The 16,881-nt window shown below is 42.5% G+C and overlaps 1 protein-coding gene across 1 annotated transcript; it reads left to right on the forward strand.

The window, feature by feature from the left end:
* The first annotated feature begins 900 nt into the window (after window positions 1-900).
* LOC147981221 (uncharacterized) lies at window positions 901-1,809 on the forward strand. The gene has a single exon (XM_087515900.1). It carries the CDS (start codon window positions 901-903, stop codon window positions 1,807-1,809), a length of 909 nt encoding a protein of 302 aa, XP_087372026.1.
* The last annotated feature ends 15,072 nt before the right edge of the window (window positions 1,810-16,881 follow it).

Below are 16,881 nucleotides of genomic sequence, written 5' to 3' on the forward strand. Positions count from 1 at the left end.
TATTGTCACTTCGGGGTTGCCGGATCATAACACATAGTAGGTGACTATAGACTTGCAAGATAGGATCAAGAACTCACATATATTCATGGAAACATAATAGGTCCAGATCTGAAATCATGGCACTCGGGCCCTAGTGACAAGCATTAAGCATGGCAAAGTCATAGCAACATCAATATCAGAACATAATGGATACTAGGGATCAAACCCTAACAAAACTAACTCGATTACATGATAAATCTCATCCAACCCATCACCGTCCAGCAAGCCTACGATGGAATTACTCACGCACGGCGGTGAGCATCATGAAATTGGTGATGGAGGATGGTTGATGATGACGACGGCGATGAATCCCCCTCTCCGGAGCCCCGAACGAACTCCAGATCAGCCCTCCCGAGAGGTTTTAGGGCTTGGCGGCGGCTCCGTATCGTAAAACATGATGATTTCTTCTCTCTGATTTTTTTTTCTCTCCGAAAGCAAATATATAGAGTTGGAGTTGGCGTCGGAGGGTATCCAGGGGGCCCACGAGGTAGGGGGGTGCGCCCTAGAGGGGGGGGCGCCCCCCAACCCTCGTGGACAGGGTGTGGGCCCCCTGGTCTTCATCTTTGGCGAGGATTTTTTATTATTTTTTCTAAGATGTTCCGTGGAGTTTCAGGTCATTCCGAGAATATTTGTTTTCTGCACATAAAACAACACCATGGCAATTCAGCTGAAAACAGCGTCAGTCTGGGTTAGTTCCATTCAAATCATACAAGTTAGAGTCCAAAACAAGGGCAAAAGTGTTTGGAAAAGTAGATACGACGGAGATGTATCAATGTGCCCGATGATGATGATCTCCGCCGGGTCATTGTCGATGCAAGGACGCAATGCCAAAGTCAAAAGGAGAAGCTGAAGTTCGATCGCATGTTAGAGGATCACAAAAAAGGGTTGTACCCCAATTGCAAAGATGGCAACACAAAGCTCGGTACCGTACTGGAATTGCTGCAGTGGAAGGCAGAGAATGCTGTGCCTGACAAAGGATTTGAGAAGCTACTGAAAATATTGAAGAAGAAGCTTCCAAAGGATAACGAATTGCCCGACAGTACATACACAGCAAAGAAGGTCGTATGCCCTCTAGGATTTGAGGTGCAGAAGATACATGCATGCCCTAATGACTGCATCCTCTACCGCGGTGCGTACAAGGATCTGAACGCGTGCCCGGTATGCGGTGCATTGCGGTATAAGATCAGACGAGATGACCCTGGTGATGTTGACGGAGAGCCTCGCAGGAAGAGGGTTCCTGCGAAGGTGATGTGGTATGCTCCTATAATACCATGGTTGAAACGTCTGTTCAGAAACGAAGAGCATGCCAAGTTGATGCGATGGCGCAGTGAGGACCGTAAGAAAGAAGGGAAGTTGAGAGCACCCGCTGACGGGTCGCAGTGGAGAAAAATCGAGAGAAAGTACTGGCCTGAGTTTGCAAGTGACCCAAGGGACATATGGTTTGGTTTAAGCGCGGATGGCATTAATCCTTTCGCGGAGCAGAGCAGCAATCACAGCACCTGGCCCGTGACTCTATGTATGTATAACCTTCCTCCTTGGATGTGCATGAAGCGGAAGTTCATTATGATGCCAATTCTCATCCAAGGCCCTAAGCAACCCGGCAACGACATTGATGTGTTCCTAAGGCCATTAGTTGAAGAAATTTTACACCTGTGGAATGGAAACAGTGTACGTACGTGGCATGAGCACAAACAGGAGGAATTTAACCTGCACGCGTTGCTGTTTGTAACCATCAACAATTGGCCCGCTCTCAGTAACCTTTCAAGATAGACAAACAAGGGATACCATGCATGCACGCACTGTTTAGAAGAAACTGAAAGTATATACCTGGACAAATGCAGGAAGAATGTGTACCTGGGCCATCGTCGATTTCTTCCGACCAACCATCAATGTCGAAAGAAAGGCAAGCATTTCAAAGGCGAGGCAGATAACCGGAAGAAGCCCGCCATGCGTACCGGTGATCACGTACTTGCTATGGTCAATGATTTACACATAATCTTTGGAAAGGGTCTCGACGGACTAGCTGTTCCGAATGACGCTGAGGAACACGCACCCATGTGGAAGAAGAAATCTATATTTTGGGACCTACCCTACTGGAAAGACCTAGAGGTCCGCTCTTCAATAGATGTGATGCACGTGACGAAGAACCTTTGCTTGAACCTGCTAGGCTTCTTGGGCGTGTATGGGAAGACAAAAGATACACCTGAGGCACGGGAGGACCTGCAACGTTTGCACGAAAAAGACGGCATGCCTCCGAAGCTGTATAAAGGTCCTGCCAGCTACGCTCTTATGAAAGAAGAGAAAGAAATCTTCTTTGAATGCCTGCTCAGTATGAAGGTCATGACTGGCTTCTTGTCGAATATAAAGGGAATAATAAATATGCCAGAGAAAAAGTTCCAGAACCTAAAGTCTCATGACTGCCACATGATTATGACGCAATTGCTTTCGGTTGCATTGAGGGGGCTTCTACCAGAAAACGTCCGATTAGCCATTGTGAAGCTATGTGCATTCCTCAATGCAATCTCTCAGAAGGTGATTGATCCAGAAATCGTACCAAGGCTAAGGAGTGATGTGGCGCAATGTCTTGTCAGTTTCGAGCTGGTGTTCCCACCATCCTTCTTCAATATCATGACGCACGTCCTAGTCCATCTAGTCGACGAGATTGTCATTCTGGGGCCCGTATTTCTACACTATATGTTCCCCTTTGAGAGGTTCATGGGAGTCCTAAAGAAATATGTATGTAACCGCGCTAGGCCAGAAGGAAGCATCTCCATGGGCCATCAAACAGAGGATGTCATTGGATTTTGTGTTGACTTCATTCCTGGCCTTAAGAAGATAGGTCTCCCTAAATCGCGGTATGAGGGGAGACTGACTGGAAAAGGCACGCTGGGAGGGGCCTCAATAATATGCAGGGACGGATATTCTTGGTCTCAGGCACACTACACAGTTCTACAGAACTCTACCTTGGTGACCCCGTATGTCAATGAACACAAGAATAGTCTGTGCTCCAAACACCCGGAGCAGTGCGGACGGCTGGATTTCATGTGAACATGTCAGGACTTTCAATAGTTGGTTGGAAGCACGTCTCAGAGGTGACAACACTGTTTGTGATGAGCTGTACTTGTTGTCCAGGGGACCATCTTTGACTGTATTGACTTACAAAGGATACGAGATAAATGGGAATACATTTTACCGATCGCCCAAGATCAAAAGAGCACCATCCAGAACAGCGGTGTCCGCTTTGATGCAGCAACCGAGAGGGGAAATGACACATATTATGGTTACATAGTGGACATATGGGAACTTGACTATGGACATGATTTTAAGGTCCCTTTGTTTAAGTGCAAATGGGTCAATCTGTCAGGAGGCGGGGTACAAGTAGACCCACAGTACGGAATGACAATAGTGGATCTCAACAATCTTGCGTATGCAGATGAACCGTTCGTCCTAGCCAATGATGTGGCATAGGTTATCTATGTGAAGGGCATGTCTACCAAACCGAGAAAAAGAAAAGATAAGGAAGCGAATACATCATACGATGAGCCAAAGCGCCACATAGTTCTTTCAGGAAAAAGGGACATCATGGGAGTGGAGGGCAAGACAGACATGTCTGAAGATTATGAAAAGTTTCTTGAAATTCCTCCCTTCAAAGTCAAGGCTGACCCAAGCATCCTGATAAACGATGAAGATTATCCATGGTTACGGCGCAATAAGCAAATGACACAAGCGAAGAAAAAGTGAAGACTTTCTCCCGCAACTATTATGATGATACCATGCCAACTTTGTAACAGACGAGTATGATACCATTGTCCGTTTTGTACATGCACATGCTATGTGGGTGAAATTATGATACCATGCCAACTTTCAACTTTTTCAGAGTTCATTTGAAATGCTTTAATGTCTTATGGTTCGGCCCTCGTAATACCATTATTCAAATTTTAACTATTCAAATTTGAAAACTAATGGCACTAACAGAAAGTTTATAATTTTTCTAAAACTAATGGCACAAACAGAAAGTTTATAATTTTTCTGACCTAAAATCAAAAGGAATTAAAAAATAAAGCAAAAAACAAAAGAAAATAAATAATGCAAAAAACAAAACAAAAAACTGGAAAAAAAACTATTTTTATAGTAAAGTTAATCACAAACTTGTGATTCACACAAATTTCAAAGAATTCAAGTTTTAACTACTTAAATTTGAAAACTAATGGCACTAACAGAAAGTTTATAATTTGTCTAAAACTAATGGCACTAACAAAAAGTTTATAATTTTTCTGACCTAAAAGCAAAAAGTATTAAAAATAAAGCAAAAAATAAAAGAAAATAAATAATGCAAAAAACAAGACAAAAAAACTGGAAAAAAAAACTACTTTTATAGTAAAGTTAATCACAAACTTGTGATTCACACAAATATCAAAGAATTCAAATTTTAACTATTCAAATTTGAAAACTAATGGCACTAACAGAAAGTTTATAATTTTTGTGACCTAAAAGAAAAATAATTAAAAATAAACTTTAATAAAATAAATAAAAATAATAACATTAAGTATTTTGTTGTAAGTAGAAACAAAATAAAATAAATAAAGCAACAAAGAAAACAAAAAACAAGTGCCACCTACTGGGCCCCCACGGCCTGAATACGACTAGAAACCCTACCATGGGCCAGGATTCAGGCCCGCAGGTGGCCCGGTAGGCCCACAGGCACACAACGTATGGTTAGGCCCGAAAGCCTACAATTGAGAGGAGCTCGAGAGGGTGGGCGCAGCAGCACTTATAAACCACTCTCGAGCTCTCTCAGCTAGCGAGGTGGTACTAAACTTTTGACGCGGGGCGGCACAAGGCCTTTGGTCCCGGTTGGTACCACCAACTGGGACTAAAGGGGGCATTGGTCCCGGTTCGTGGCACCACCCGGGGCCAATGCTCCTCCCCCCTGGCCCATGACCATTACTCCCGGTTTGTGCCACAAACCGGGACTAAAGGGTTGGTCCTCGTTGCGGGCCGAGTTTAGTCCCACCTCGCCAACCGAAGGGGGCTCACACCGGTTTATAAGCCCTTCCCTCTTTGCCTTGTTGAGCTCCTCTCAAAGTGAAAATAGACGGCCTTATAGAGAAAAGTTTAACCTAAATTCAGAGTGAATTTCTCTGAAATTCATAGAAATTTACTATGAATTTAGGTTGAATTTTCTCTATAAGCGCATCTATGCTCATTTTTTTGCTAAGTTAATCCCAAACTTGTGATTCACACAAATTTCAAACAATTCAAATTTTAACTATTCAAATTTGAAAACTAATGGCACTAACAGAAAGTTTATAATTTTTCTAAAACTAATGCCACTAACAGAAAGTTTATAATGTTGCTAACCTAAAAGCAAAAAGAATTAAAAATTAAAGCAAAAAACAAAAGAAAATAAATAATGCAAAAAACAAAACAAAAAACTGGAAAAAACTATTTTTATAGTAAAGTTAATCACAAACTTGTGATTCACACAAATTTCAAACAATTCAAATTTTGACTATTCAAATTTGAAAACTAATGGCACTAACAGAAAGTTTATAATTTTACTAAAACTAACGGCACAAACAGAAATTTTATAATTTTGCTAACCTAAAAGCAAAAAAGAATTAAAAATTAAAGCAAAAAACAAAAGAAAATAAATAATGCAAAAAACAAAACAAAAAAACTGGGAAAAAACTATTTTTATAGTAAAGTTAATCACAAACTTGTGATTCACACAAATTTCAAACAATTCAAATTTGAAAACTAATGGCACTAAAAGAAAGTTTATAATTTTTCTAAAACTAATGGCACTAACAGAAAGTTTATAATTTTGCTGACCTAAAAGCAAAAAGAATAAAAAACAAAAAAACAAAAGAAAATAAATAATGCAAAAAACAAAACAAAAAAATGGAAAAAAAACTATTTTATACTAAAGTTAATCACAAACTTGTGATTCACACAAATTTCAAAGAATTGAAATTTTAACTATTCAAATTTGAAAACTAATGGCACTAACAGAAAGTTTATAATTTTTCTGACCTAAAAGCAAAGAGAATTAAAAAATAAAGCAAGAAACAAAAGAAAATAAATAATGCAAAAAACAAAACAAAAAAACTGGAAAAAAAAATAAAAATAGCAACATTAAGTATTTTGTTGTAAGTAGAAACAAAATAAAATAAATAAAGCAACAAAGAAACAAAAAAACAAAAAAAGTGCCACCTACTGGGCCCCCACGACCTGAATACTACTAGAAACCCTAGCATGGGCCAGGATTCAGGCCCGCAGGAGGCCCAGTAGGCCCACAGGCAGATAAAGTGACTTTAGGCCTGTAAGCCTGCATTTGAGAGGAGCTCGAAGTGGTCAGCGCAGCAGCGCTTATACACCACTGTCGAAGCCTCTCGGCTAGCGAGGTGGGACTAAACATCCCACCGCACCGCGCCAGTTCTAGCATAAGGCCTTTGGTCCCGGTTGGTGCCACCAACCGGGACTAAAGGGGTGCATTGGTACCGGTTCGTGGCATCAACCGGGACCAATGCCACCCTTTAGTTCCGGTTGGTGCCACCAACCGGGACCAAAGGCCGCCGCTTCCCGCCCTTTGGGCTGCTGAAAAGAGGCCTTTGGTCCCGGTTGGTGGCACCAACCGGGACTAAAGGGGGGCATTGGTCCCAATTGATGCCACAAACCGGGACCAAAGCCTTTTCTATATAACCAAACACTTAGGAAATTTCCCCCCACCCGCCATCCTTCTCTCCAACGCCGCCAGGCTGCTGCGCTGCTCCTCGACGCCGGCCCCTGCCCCGACGTCGCCGTCGCCTCCCCTAGCCGCCCGAGGTCGCCGTCGCCGCCCGCTCGCCGTCGCCCGTGCCCTCGCCTGACGCCGTCGGCGATCGCCGCCCTGCCCCGACGCGCGTCGCGTGCCCCGGCCCGCGTGCCCCCGTCGTCGCCGTCGCCCTGCCCCGCCCCCTTCCTCGCCGGCCGTCGCCCCTGCCCCGTCGCCGTCCTCGCCGCCGAACGCGCGCCCCCTGCCCCGTCGCCGTCCTCGCCGCCGAACGCGCGCCCCCTGCTCCGTCGCCGTCCTCGCCGCCGAACCCGCTCCCCTGCCCCTCCCTTGGTCTGGCCGGCGCCGCCCCTCCCCTGTTCCTTTTTTTCATATATTATATGCTTGTTTTTTTCAGATTATATGTATATATGTGAGTATATGTATTGTGTATGTTGCTTCTTTTTAGATTTTTTTCATATATATGATGATTTGTATTTTGCTTTTTTATAAAAATGTATATATGTTTGTATGTTCTCTGTGTATATATGTTCATATATACAAAAAAGTTAGATTTATATATTTAGAAAAGGATTATCTATATATGTTCTCTGATTTAGTACATTTAGGTTAGTTTCATTTTTAGAAAAGTTTTATATATTTAGGAGAGTAAAAAGGAAAATAAGAAGAGGAAAAAGGAGAAGAAGAGGAGAGGAAGAAAAGGAAGAGGAGAAGAAGAGGAGAGGAAGAAAAGGAAGAGGAGAAGAAGAAAGGAATAGAGAAGAAGAAAAAATAGAAAAAATTTCTATTTTTTCTTCTTCTCCTCTATTCCTTTCTTCTTCTCCTCTTTTTTTCTTCTTTTTTTTCTTCAATCTTCTCCTCTATTCCTTTCTTCTTCTCCTCTTTTTATTTCTTCTTTGTCTTCTTATTTTTTATCGGGCCTGTCGTCGTCGATATACCCCGTGTCCCGATAACTTCAACACGAGGGGGTCGACCTACCCCCTCCCCGATAATATTATTTTCCCATGTATGTATGAAAAAGTTACATTTTTAGAAAAAGTTTTATATATCTAGCTAGGAAAGAAAGAAGAAGAAAAAGAATGAGAGGAAAAGGGAAAATAAGAAGAGGAGAAATAAATAAGAAGAAGAAAAAAGAAGAAAAAGAAGAGGAGAAGAAGAAAGGAATAGAGGAGAAGAAGAAGAAAGGAATAGAGGAGAAGAAGATAAAATATATTCTATTTTCTCTTCTTCTCCTCTATTTCTTTCTTCTTCTCCTCTTTTTTTTCTTCTTTTTTTCTTCAATCTTCTCCTCTATTAATATCTTCTTCTCCTCTTTTTATTTCTTCTTCGTCTTCTTATTTTTTATCGGATATGTCATTGTCGATATACCCCGTGTCCCGATAACTTCAACACGAGGGGGGGTCGACCTACCCCCTCCCCGATAACATTATTTTCCCATGTATGTATGACATCGTTGTCGATATAACCCCCTCCCGGATAACTTCGACCGTGATAACTTATACCACGGGAGCACCCCCCGGCCCTCTCGCTCGACGAAAACTCTCGAGGACACCCAAACCCTAGAAAAAACGATGTCGGTCTCCTACCCCCTCCTGCCATGCCCCTACCCTTGAAGCGTTGCCGAGGTCACCCCCAACCTGGAATAAGCTAGGTCTACGTTTGCCACTAATATATCCACATGTTGTCATGTTTGTGTAATAATTGCCATGTTGTAATATTTGCAGAAACAATGGAGTTCGGACGACACGAGGAACAAGAACAGGTGTTGGGGGACATAATCTTAGCCGGAGGTGATGTCATGTCGTATCTTAACGACAATGATGGTCTGGAAGCAGAAGAGGGTGAAGAAGAAGCAGGCTACGGTGATCGAAGAGTGGAGGAGGAAAGAAATGATTATGATGGCTCCGGTGACCCAATGCTGGTGCAAGACGGAGCCCGTGGTGACGGCTTCGGTGACCGAACAGAGTCCGGCCAGGTAAATATATTAGTTAAGCCTGTGATGACTAGCTAATTGACGCATTCATTTTTTTGGTATGTACACATATTAATTAACTCTTGACTAATTCTTTTTTTTCTAGCCCTCTAGATCGAGCACAACTTCGGTAAAGAGACGAGGCCCGAAGAAAAAGTTGCACTCAGATGAAAGGTTTGAGATCACAGAAATCGCGCGCGATGGCATGCCGATTGAACCCATCCGGACAAAGGAAGCATTTGCTGCTCAGTGCGGGGTTCTTGTTAGGGACAAGATCCCGATCAGCATCCAGCAATGGTGTAAGCCTAAGAACGAAGACCCTGAGGTGTCTTATATCAATGATATGCAGAAAGATGATCTTTGGACTGAGCTGAAGGCAAATTTCACCCTACCGCCAGAGGAGGATCCAGAGAAGCCAGTTAAAGAGCAATTAATCAAGTCTCATGCTCTTAAGAAGATGGCGGGCCTATTCAAGAGGTGGAAGAATGAGCTGAAAATGTTTGTCGACAAAGAAGAGACACCCGAATTCATCGGCAGATATGAGAAGATCAGAGATCACTGGCCCACATTTGTGGCCTACAAGACATCGGAAAAGAGTAAGAAGATGTCGGTGACAAACAAGAAAAATGCTGCAAAGAAGAAGCTTCACCATCGCACGGGGTCAGGTGGCTACCTCAAAGCCCGGCCTAAGTGGGCCAAGGCTGAGAATGATCTACTTGATAAAGGGATCGAACCAGAGACAATGAACTGTCCAGACCGTTGCCAGACTTGGTTCTTCGGGGCTGGCGGAACCTTGGACCCTGTATCAGGGAAATGCGTTTGGACGAACGAGAAAATGAACATCAGTCAAGAAGCTAAAGCACTATATCGATACAGCGCAGCAAGGGACGTTCGTTCCAGACAGAGAGAACGACGAGCTCACAATGGCCCTCGGGAATCCTGAGCACCCTAGACGGACACGAGGCACGCCAGGCTCCGTTCCATGGAAGGCTGGTTTTCCGGACGCAGGCGGTTACAAATGCCAGGAGAGGAGGAAAAAAGTGGAGCATGCCCAAATTCAGACGCTGCACGAATGGGTTCAAGCGCAAGAGGAACGAGAAGTAGCTCGCAGCAAGCGACCTGCCGAAACTACCCCCGAAGCTACCCCGCCATCTCAGTGGAGAAGCAGCGTGGCTTCCACCGAGCTGCTTCAGCCGGAGCATGTCTTGACGGCTCCTGCTAGCTACCCCTGGATGCTATCACGGAGTCTCAACATTGTCACCTTATGACGCAATGGCAGAACTTCAAAGTCAAGGCGGATGTCGGCTCTGTTCGACCTACTGAACCCGACGCAACTTTTCACTGTAGTCCGATTCCAGAAGGATATGCCAGGGTGACGGTGGACGAAATAACGGAGGGACTTGAGGACCTCCAGCTTGACTACCCTACCGGTGAAGGGGAGACCCAGTTGGGTTCTTGTCTATTGACTCCATGCCTATGGAGAAGGAGCTCATCAAGCTTCTGAACAGGACGCCTCCGCCTCCCCCTCCTCCTCCGGCGAGTCAGGGCACTCCGCCTCCTCCTCCGCCTCCTCCTCCGGCGAGTCAGGGCACTCCGCCTCCTCCTCCGCCTCCTCCTCCGGCGAGTGATCAGGGCACTCAGCCTCCTTCTCTGGCGCTGGCGGCACTCCGCCTCCTTCTTCGCCTGCGCCGTTGCGCCCGAGCAGCCAGCCTCCTCCTTCTCCGCCTCGTCAGCAAGGGCGGAAGAGACCCGACGCCGCTCCGGCTGCTCCGGCGCGTCGTAGTCCTTCTCCTCCGCCTCGTAAGCAAAGAAAGAAGACAGTCGCGGCCGCTCCGTCTGCTCTGCTGGCGTCTAGTAGTACAGCCAGAGGCGGGAGGCAATACAGATTCGGTCCTTCTCTGAAGACTCCAGAGAAGTTACCATACGAGAGGACCCCGGAGGAGCACGCCAAGATCGCGCGAGCCGAAGTGAGGAACTTCTTTGAAGGGGTGAAAGCAAAGAAAAATAAAAATCCACCTCCGAAGGAGAAGGTAGATCCGGTGAAAGCGAAACGCACTCTGGCTGCCCTGAAAAAACCAGCAAAGTCTCCGCCGAAAGGCAACTATGACCGCATTATTGCAAAGTCATTTGTCGAAGCGGAGCGGTCGGGAAGTACTGTCAGTGATCAAAGGTTGAAAGAACGACGAGCTGGGAAAAAAATTCCCCAACTCGGCGAACAAGCGAACCAATCGTGCCCCCCACTCAAGGTGCCTACTAATGATCCGAGGATGGTGCCCGGTTATAGAAATATTGGATATTACCTGCCCGACAATGTACATTATGAGTTCTTGGAGGTGGAGGAACACAAATACGAGTACGGGAAGCCTCTCGTCAAAGATGAAAGATCTCTAACAACGATGATGCGAAGATTCCATGATTGGTACATGAAAACCTGCAGAGAGTCTAGGGGAGGAATACTTTGACGCTGAGAGTTAGAGAGGAGCATGACCTCGTTGGAATTGAACTGTTGAATGTTCCATTTGAGGAGTTCTTCCAGTTTTTCAATTAAAAGGCCCTCGATAAAGCAACGTCACTTGCTACTGTCTGTAAGTAGTACTAGCAAATATGTCTGTGCCCTGCAATGGGAGAAAAGATTCGCATGCTTCCAACACAATAAGCACAACTCAAGACCCCTTCACAGGTCCAAATTATCTATTTCAACATAGCATGTTAACGGCGTTGTTGCTTATGCTCCTTCCCGCTATCACCGACCATGGTCGCGGTGTCCACATGAACGCATTGCGTCCGGACATGGTGAATCCCAATGTGATGATCTCAACCACACACACATGTCATTGAACATGCCATTGCAAGTGCGTGTTTAATACTCGTCGAGCTGGATATGACGTCAGCATTTCCTGAGCTACGACTTACATCATCCCTCATACACCTATTAAATTTTAAATTGTATACTTATTATTTTAGATGCATCAAAATTATGTTTATAATACATAAATAATTTGTAAATCACATGGACTTTAAAAAAGCATGATTTTTTATTAAGTTATGAATGTATCTTTAAGCACTTGAAAACTTTTTATAATTACATGATTTTTATTTAGAAAAGGGTGAGCATATTTTTTAATTGTATGGACATTATTCTAATACGTGAACACTTTTCTTAAAGCTGCACACACAACTGGAAATGCATGGACAATTTTTCAAAAGGAACAAAAAAACATGTGAACACTTTTCATTAGTTTGTGTATTCTATTTGAAGTGATTAGGTTACACGTACGCTCGGCCAAATATTTTTCTGGATCGGTTCAATTTTTTTTAGGGACAATTTTTTTTCTTGATATAGTGATTAGGTTAGATTTTTCCTTCCTTCTTTTTAAAAGCCCGCAATCCTTCCTCCATTATCCCACCTAATTATTAACAAATCAATACTTCCTTTTAATTAGTAGCCCCACACAATCCTTCCTTAATTATCCCACCTATTTACAACAATTCCTCCTATAAATTAGAAGCATCCGAATCGGAGCCCACAATCTTTCCTTCAATTATCCAACCTGCTTATTATAACAATCTTTTCTTTTATCCCACAATTCTTTCTTTAATTTGACCATCAATTTAATTACCTCGCCCCTATTTTCTATGCATGTTTGTTAATTCCCGAAGCCTGGTATATTAGAGAGCTCCTATGCGCCGCTCACTGCGGCGAATTGTCGAGCGGACGCACATGCGCGTCTCCAGCTGGGCCGGTCCATTCGCGCAACACAGTGAAAAAATCCCAATAAATTATGCTGGAGAGAGGGATCGAAACAGGGACCTCCATCTTTATATGCACGAGCTAACCATCGCGATAGACAAGTTTTCTTGGTTTGCTATGGCGTGCCGAGCTAAATGTAATGGAGACCCAAACATTTTCTCAAATTCCTAACGCGAAAATTATTTTGAAAAGGTGTTTCTTAAAAAGAGAACACTTTCCAAATTTTAGAAGAAAAACTAAAAGGCATGAAGAAATTTTTGATAAACTGAACACTTTTTAAAATCCCGAACATTTTTTGAATTTAGGGAACAAAATTTTGAAATCGAGAACAAAATTTGAACATGAATTATTTTTAAAGCACGAACATTTTTTTAATCTTGAGAACAAATTTTGAAACAGAGAACAAATTTGTAAGCGCGGAAATTTGAGAACAAAATTTGAACATGAACATTTTTTAAAGCACGAACATTTTTTTAATCTTGAGAAGAAAATTTGAAACAGAGAACAAATTTGGAAGCACGGATTTTTTTAAAGCATGAACATTTTTTTGAATCTTGAGAAGAAATTTTGAAACATAGAATAAATTTGGAAGCGCGAACAATTTCTTACAGCATGAACATTTTTTGAATATTGAGAACAAATTTTTAAACAGAGAACAAATTTGAAAAATCCCGAATAATTTGGAAGCGCAAACATTTTTTGAAGACCTGAACAAAAAAGTTGAAGTCTGGTACATTATATGAATTTCGAAAATTTTGCACTTTTTTGTGTAACGAGAACAATTTTTGAATTTTGAGAACAATTTTTAAAAAACTGACCATTTTACGGAAAGGCAAACAAAATTTGAATATTTTTAAAAAAGGAGAGAAAAGAAAAAGGAAATGAAATAATAAACCAAAGAAAGATAACAAACAGAAAAAACGAAAAAGAAAAAAAGGAAACAGAAAGTAATTTGAAAATCTGAAGAACAAAAAGGAAATAGAAAGAGAAGAAAAGGAATTGAAAAAATGAAATAAAGAAAGAAGAAAAAAAGAGAAAGAAAAAAAACAGAAAAAAAACCCAGTGAAAAACCGGTTCAAGAACCTTCTGGAAGGTTCCCAAAACCGGTCGGGAACCTTCCAGAAAGTACCTACTGTAGCGCGCGTAGTTGGGCCGGCCCATCTGGATCGCTAGGTCGCTCGGCTCTGTGCGTTCGCTCGACAATCTGCCGCAATGAGCGTCCGCTAGGATATTCCGGTATATTAACCAGTGCGAGTTGGTTTAGAAACGCGATGTGGGCCAATTGAAGATGAAATGTTAGTCGTTTAGTTGGTTGTGCGAGCTAGACCCTTACGCAAGGTCATCAGTTCGACTCCCAGAGCCCACTTATTTTCACGGTGTCGCTTCGTGGCCTGATTTTTTCACTTTCTAGAAAGCCCACCCATGGGCCTGTTTGGCCTAGTACAGGCTGGTTATGTGCGGGGAGGAGAAAAAATGGTCTTGAGGCCGGATGGGCTGAGGCCCAGGCGCGGAAGATGTGTTCCTTAATTGCCCGGCAAAACAACACAAAATTTTAGTACCACATAGTAAAAATTATAATATGGGTGAACGGATGAAAAAATTGAAGAAACACACCTTACTTTATTAGTAGGTATAGACTACTTCTGTCATTAAGTCACTCTATATAAGTCAGCTCTTTCATTGCATGTATTTATAAGTATCCTCACTATATTATGCAGATTAAAGATCGCCGAATTGAAGAAAAGACAAATCGGTGATATTGGGTTCATTAACACAAATCTCATAGATGCAACTGAGGTTAAATATCGTGCCGAAGATACCGAGGCCAACTTGCTACGATCGTTGATAATAAATGAAAACAAAGATATAATACTCTTTCCTTACAATTTCAAGTGAGTGTTACTGTCTTGTGCATATTCGGTTTCCCTTATTAGTCCAGGTTATAGTAATGTAATTGATGAGTTATGCATGCGTGCGCAGGTTCCACTATATTCTCCTAGAGATTAAGCTTGAGCAGGGACTAGTAACCGTCTTAGACTCGAGACGAAAAGATCGCCAGGACTATGCGGACATGACTCAAGTGCTCGAGAAGTAAGTTAAATCTATCATTATCCACCATATCAGCAACTTTGTTCATTTCCTGATATCAAGTAATTGTTTTCTTTGTCTGGCGAGGTTTGGAGAAAATTCACCAAAAAAGCTCCGGCACTGCCGAAGAAGCTGCAATTTAGACACCCGAAAGTAAGTACTATAGTAACATGTTCCGCGCATCTCCTGGTGATTCAAGCGCTAGTTTCATCAATACCATTTGGCATGCTTGCTTATCAGTTTGATTGACCTCTATTTCTTGTAAAGTGGTTGTGGCAGGAACAAGGGAATGATTTCTGTGGATACTACGTTTGCGAGTCCATCCGCCACACGACCTGTGAGCGAGGATACTCTGACGAACAATATGAAGTGCGTAAGCAATAATATTCACAATTTTATTTTATTACCATCATTTGTGTTGAGTTTCATTTATTCATATATATATATATATATATATATGTTCAAATTAGATGTTTCGGATGCGGGATGAACTCCTAGCACCAGATCATGTGCGAGCAATTCAAGAGGAATTGGCGGCATTCTTTCTTGACCACGTGATCGCTGAAGACAGAGAATACTATGTGGACCCTGTGTTCATATATAATTAGGAGATTATATTGTAAGAGATAATTATTGTATATATGTAGCCGATAGTGTCGGATAGATATATGAGAACTTGTTGTTCGACCAATCTCTCGAAGAAGGAGAGGTGGTCGATATCACTTCTCTCTGTATGCATATGTTCATGACGATCTTCTATTTCCTTTATTTGCTTACTAGCTAGCGTGTCTAGTCCTCTCTATATACACGTATATATAGCTTCGTCCAAGCACGGACATAAGAGAGGACACTTCTCTCTATTAATTAGCTAGCTAACACAATATATGAAACACCTAAATTAAATCCCCAAAAACCCCAACCCCCCCCCTTTCAAAAAAAAACAAAAACTCCAGCCCCTGAAATGCTGACGCGTGGATGCCTATTGGTCCCGGTTGGTGCCACCAACCGGGACCAAAGGCCCTCCTGCCCGGGCTCGGCGCACCGGCCACGTGGAGGCCCATCTGTCTCGGTTCGTGTAAGAACCGGGACTAAAGGGTTAGGGCATTAGTAACAACCCTTTAGTCCCGGTTCACAAACCGGGACAAAAGGCCCTTATCAACTGGGACGAATGATTTTTTTTCTACTAGTGCCAGGGCATATGCACATCTAAGTGATTCAATGAAACATAAAAAAGCAATAGAAAATAGTTGCACGAATCTCCACATAGAATCAATAACATAGGACTTGAATGTGCAATACTTAGGGCACATCTAGATTTTTTTTGCCACACACAGAACAATGTTAACCACACATGCAAAGAATATCATGAACTACTCTATCTTCTTCCTATAATTAGGTGCATTGTTGCTAAGATCATTCATTTTTTATTAGTAGGCTGATCAAGTTAAACTGTAGTCAAGAAGAACAATATCTCAATTCATGATGATCCAATGCAAATATCTGCAAAATAGAAATATCTCTTTCGAATAGTTTATATTGTGCTTATTTATTACCCTTTTTAAGCAAAAAATTATACCGAAATCAGAAGGACACAGGCACTATACCATCCAGCCACTCTCCATTTAGTACTAGATCCGCCACATGGTGAAGCTACATTTGGACTTGGGTATGCATTTATGGGCTAAGCTACGTAGGTACTTGGTTGTATAAATGTACATTTTTTTTGCAAAACTTTGGAGTACCTATGTAAGATGTGCATGTATAGAACAATATACATAAAGGCAAATAGAAACATGAGTAAAATTGTAAATCTTAGGTACCATACAATATTGTTTGTATGTTGGATCCGCTACCATTCCTATATGATGAGACTGTGGAGATCTATTGCTCGCATGTATTCTAATTTTATTCTTGATAACTTTATCACTGTAAATTCCCGGAGCAACACGCGGGATATTGTCTAGTTTCCCATACTTTTATGTCCACCAAAATACAAACCGTACAGTTGTGCCAATCTGCACATAAATCCGCCTTTTTAGGTAATAGCACCCCAGGTACCCTAACTTGCACCCAATGTGATGATCTAGTCCCAAAGTTGCAAAACTAGACCAAACCATACCTCAACTTGCATCCAATGTGATGTTTTAGTCCCAGGCCAATGAGAACTCGCCAATTGGCTGCCAAGTGGCTTGGCCGGTTAGCACGCGCATATTTTCACAAAACCCCCCTACCGTTTCCCTGAATCAACCCGCACTC

This window comes from Triticum urartu, chromosome 3A (genome assembly GCF_056163025.1).
Source record: "Triticum urartu cultivar PI428250 chromosome 3A, HENAU_Tu73, whole genome shotgun sequence".
Lineage (NCBI taxonomy): Eukaryota > Viridiplantae > Streptophyta > Magnoliopsida > Poales > Poaceae > Triticum > Triticum urartu.

Coding starts and splice junctions, on each gene's coding strand:
- LOC147981221 (XM_087515900.1), top strand. CDS start 901: ATGTTAGAGGATCACAAAAAAGGGTTGTACCCCAATTGCAAAGATGGC.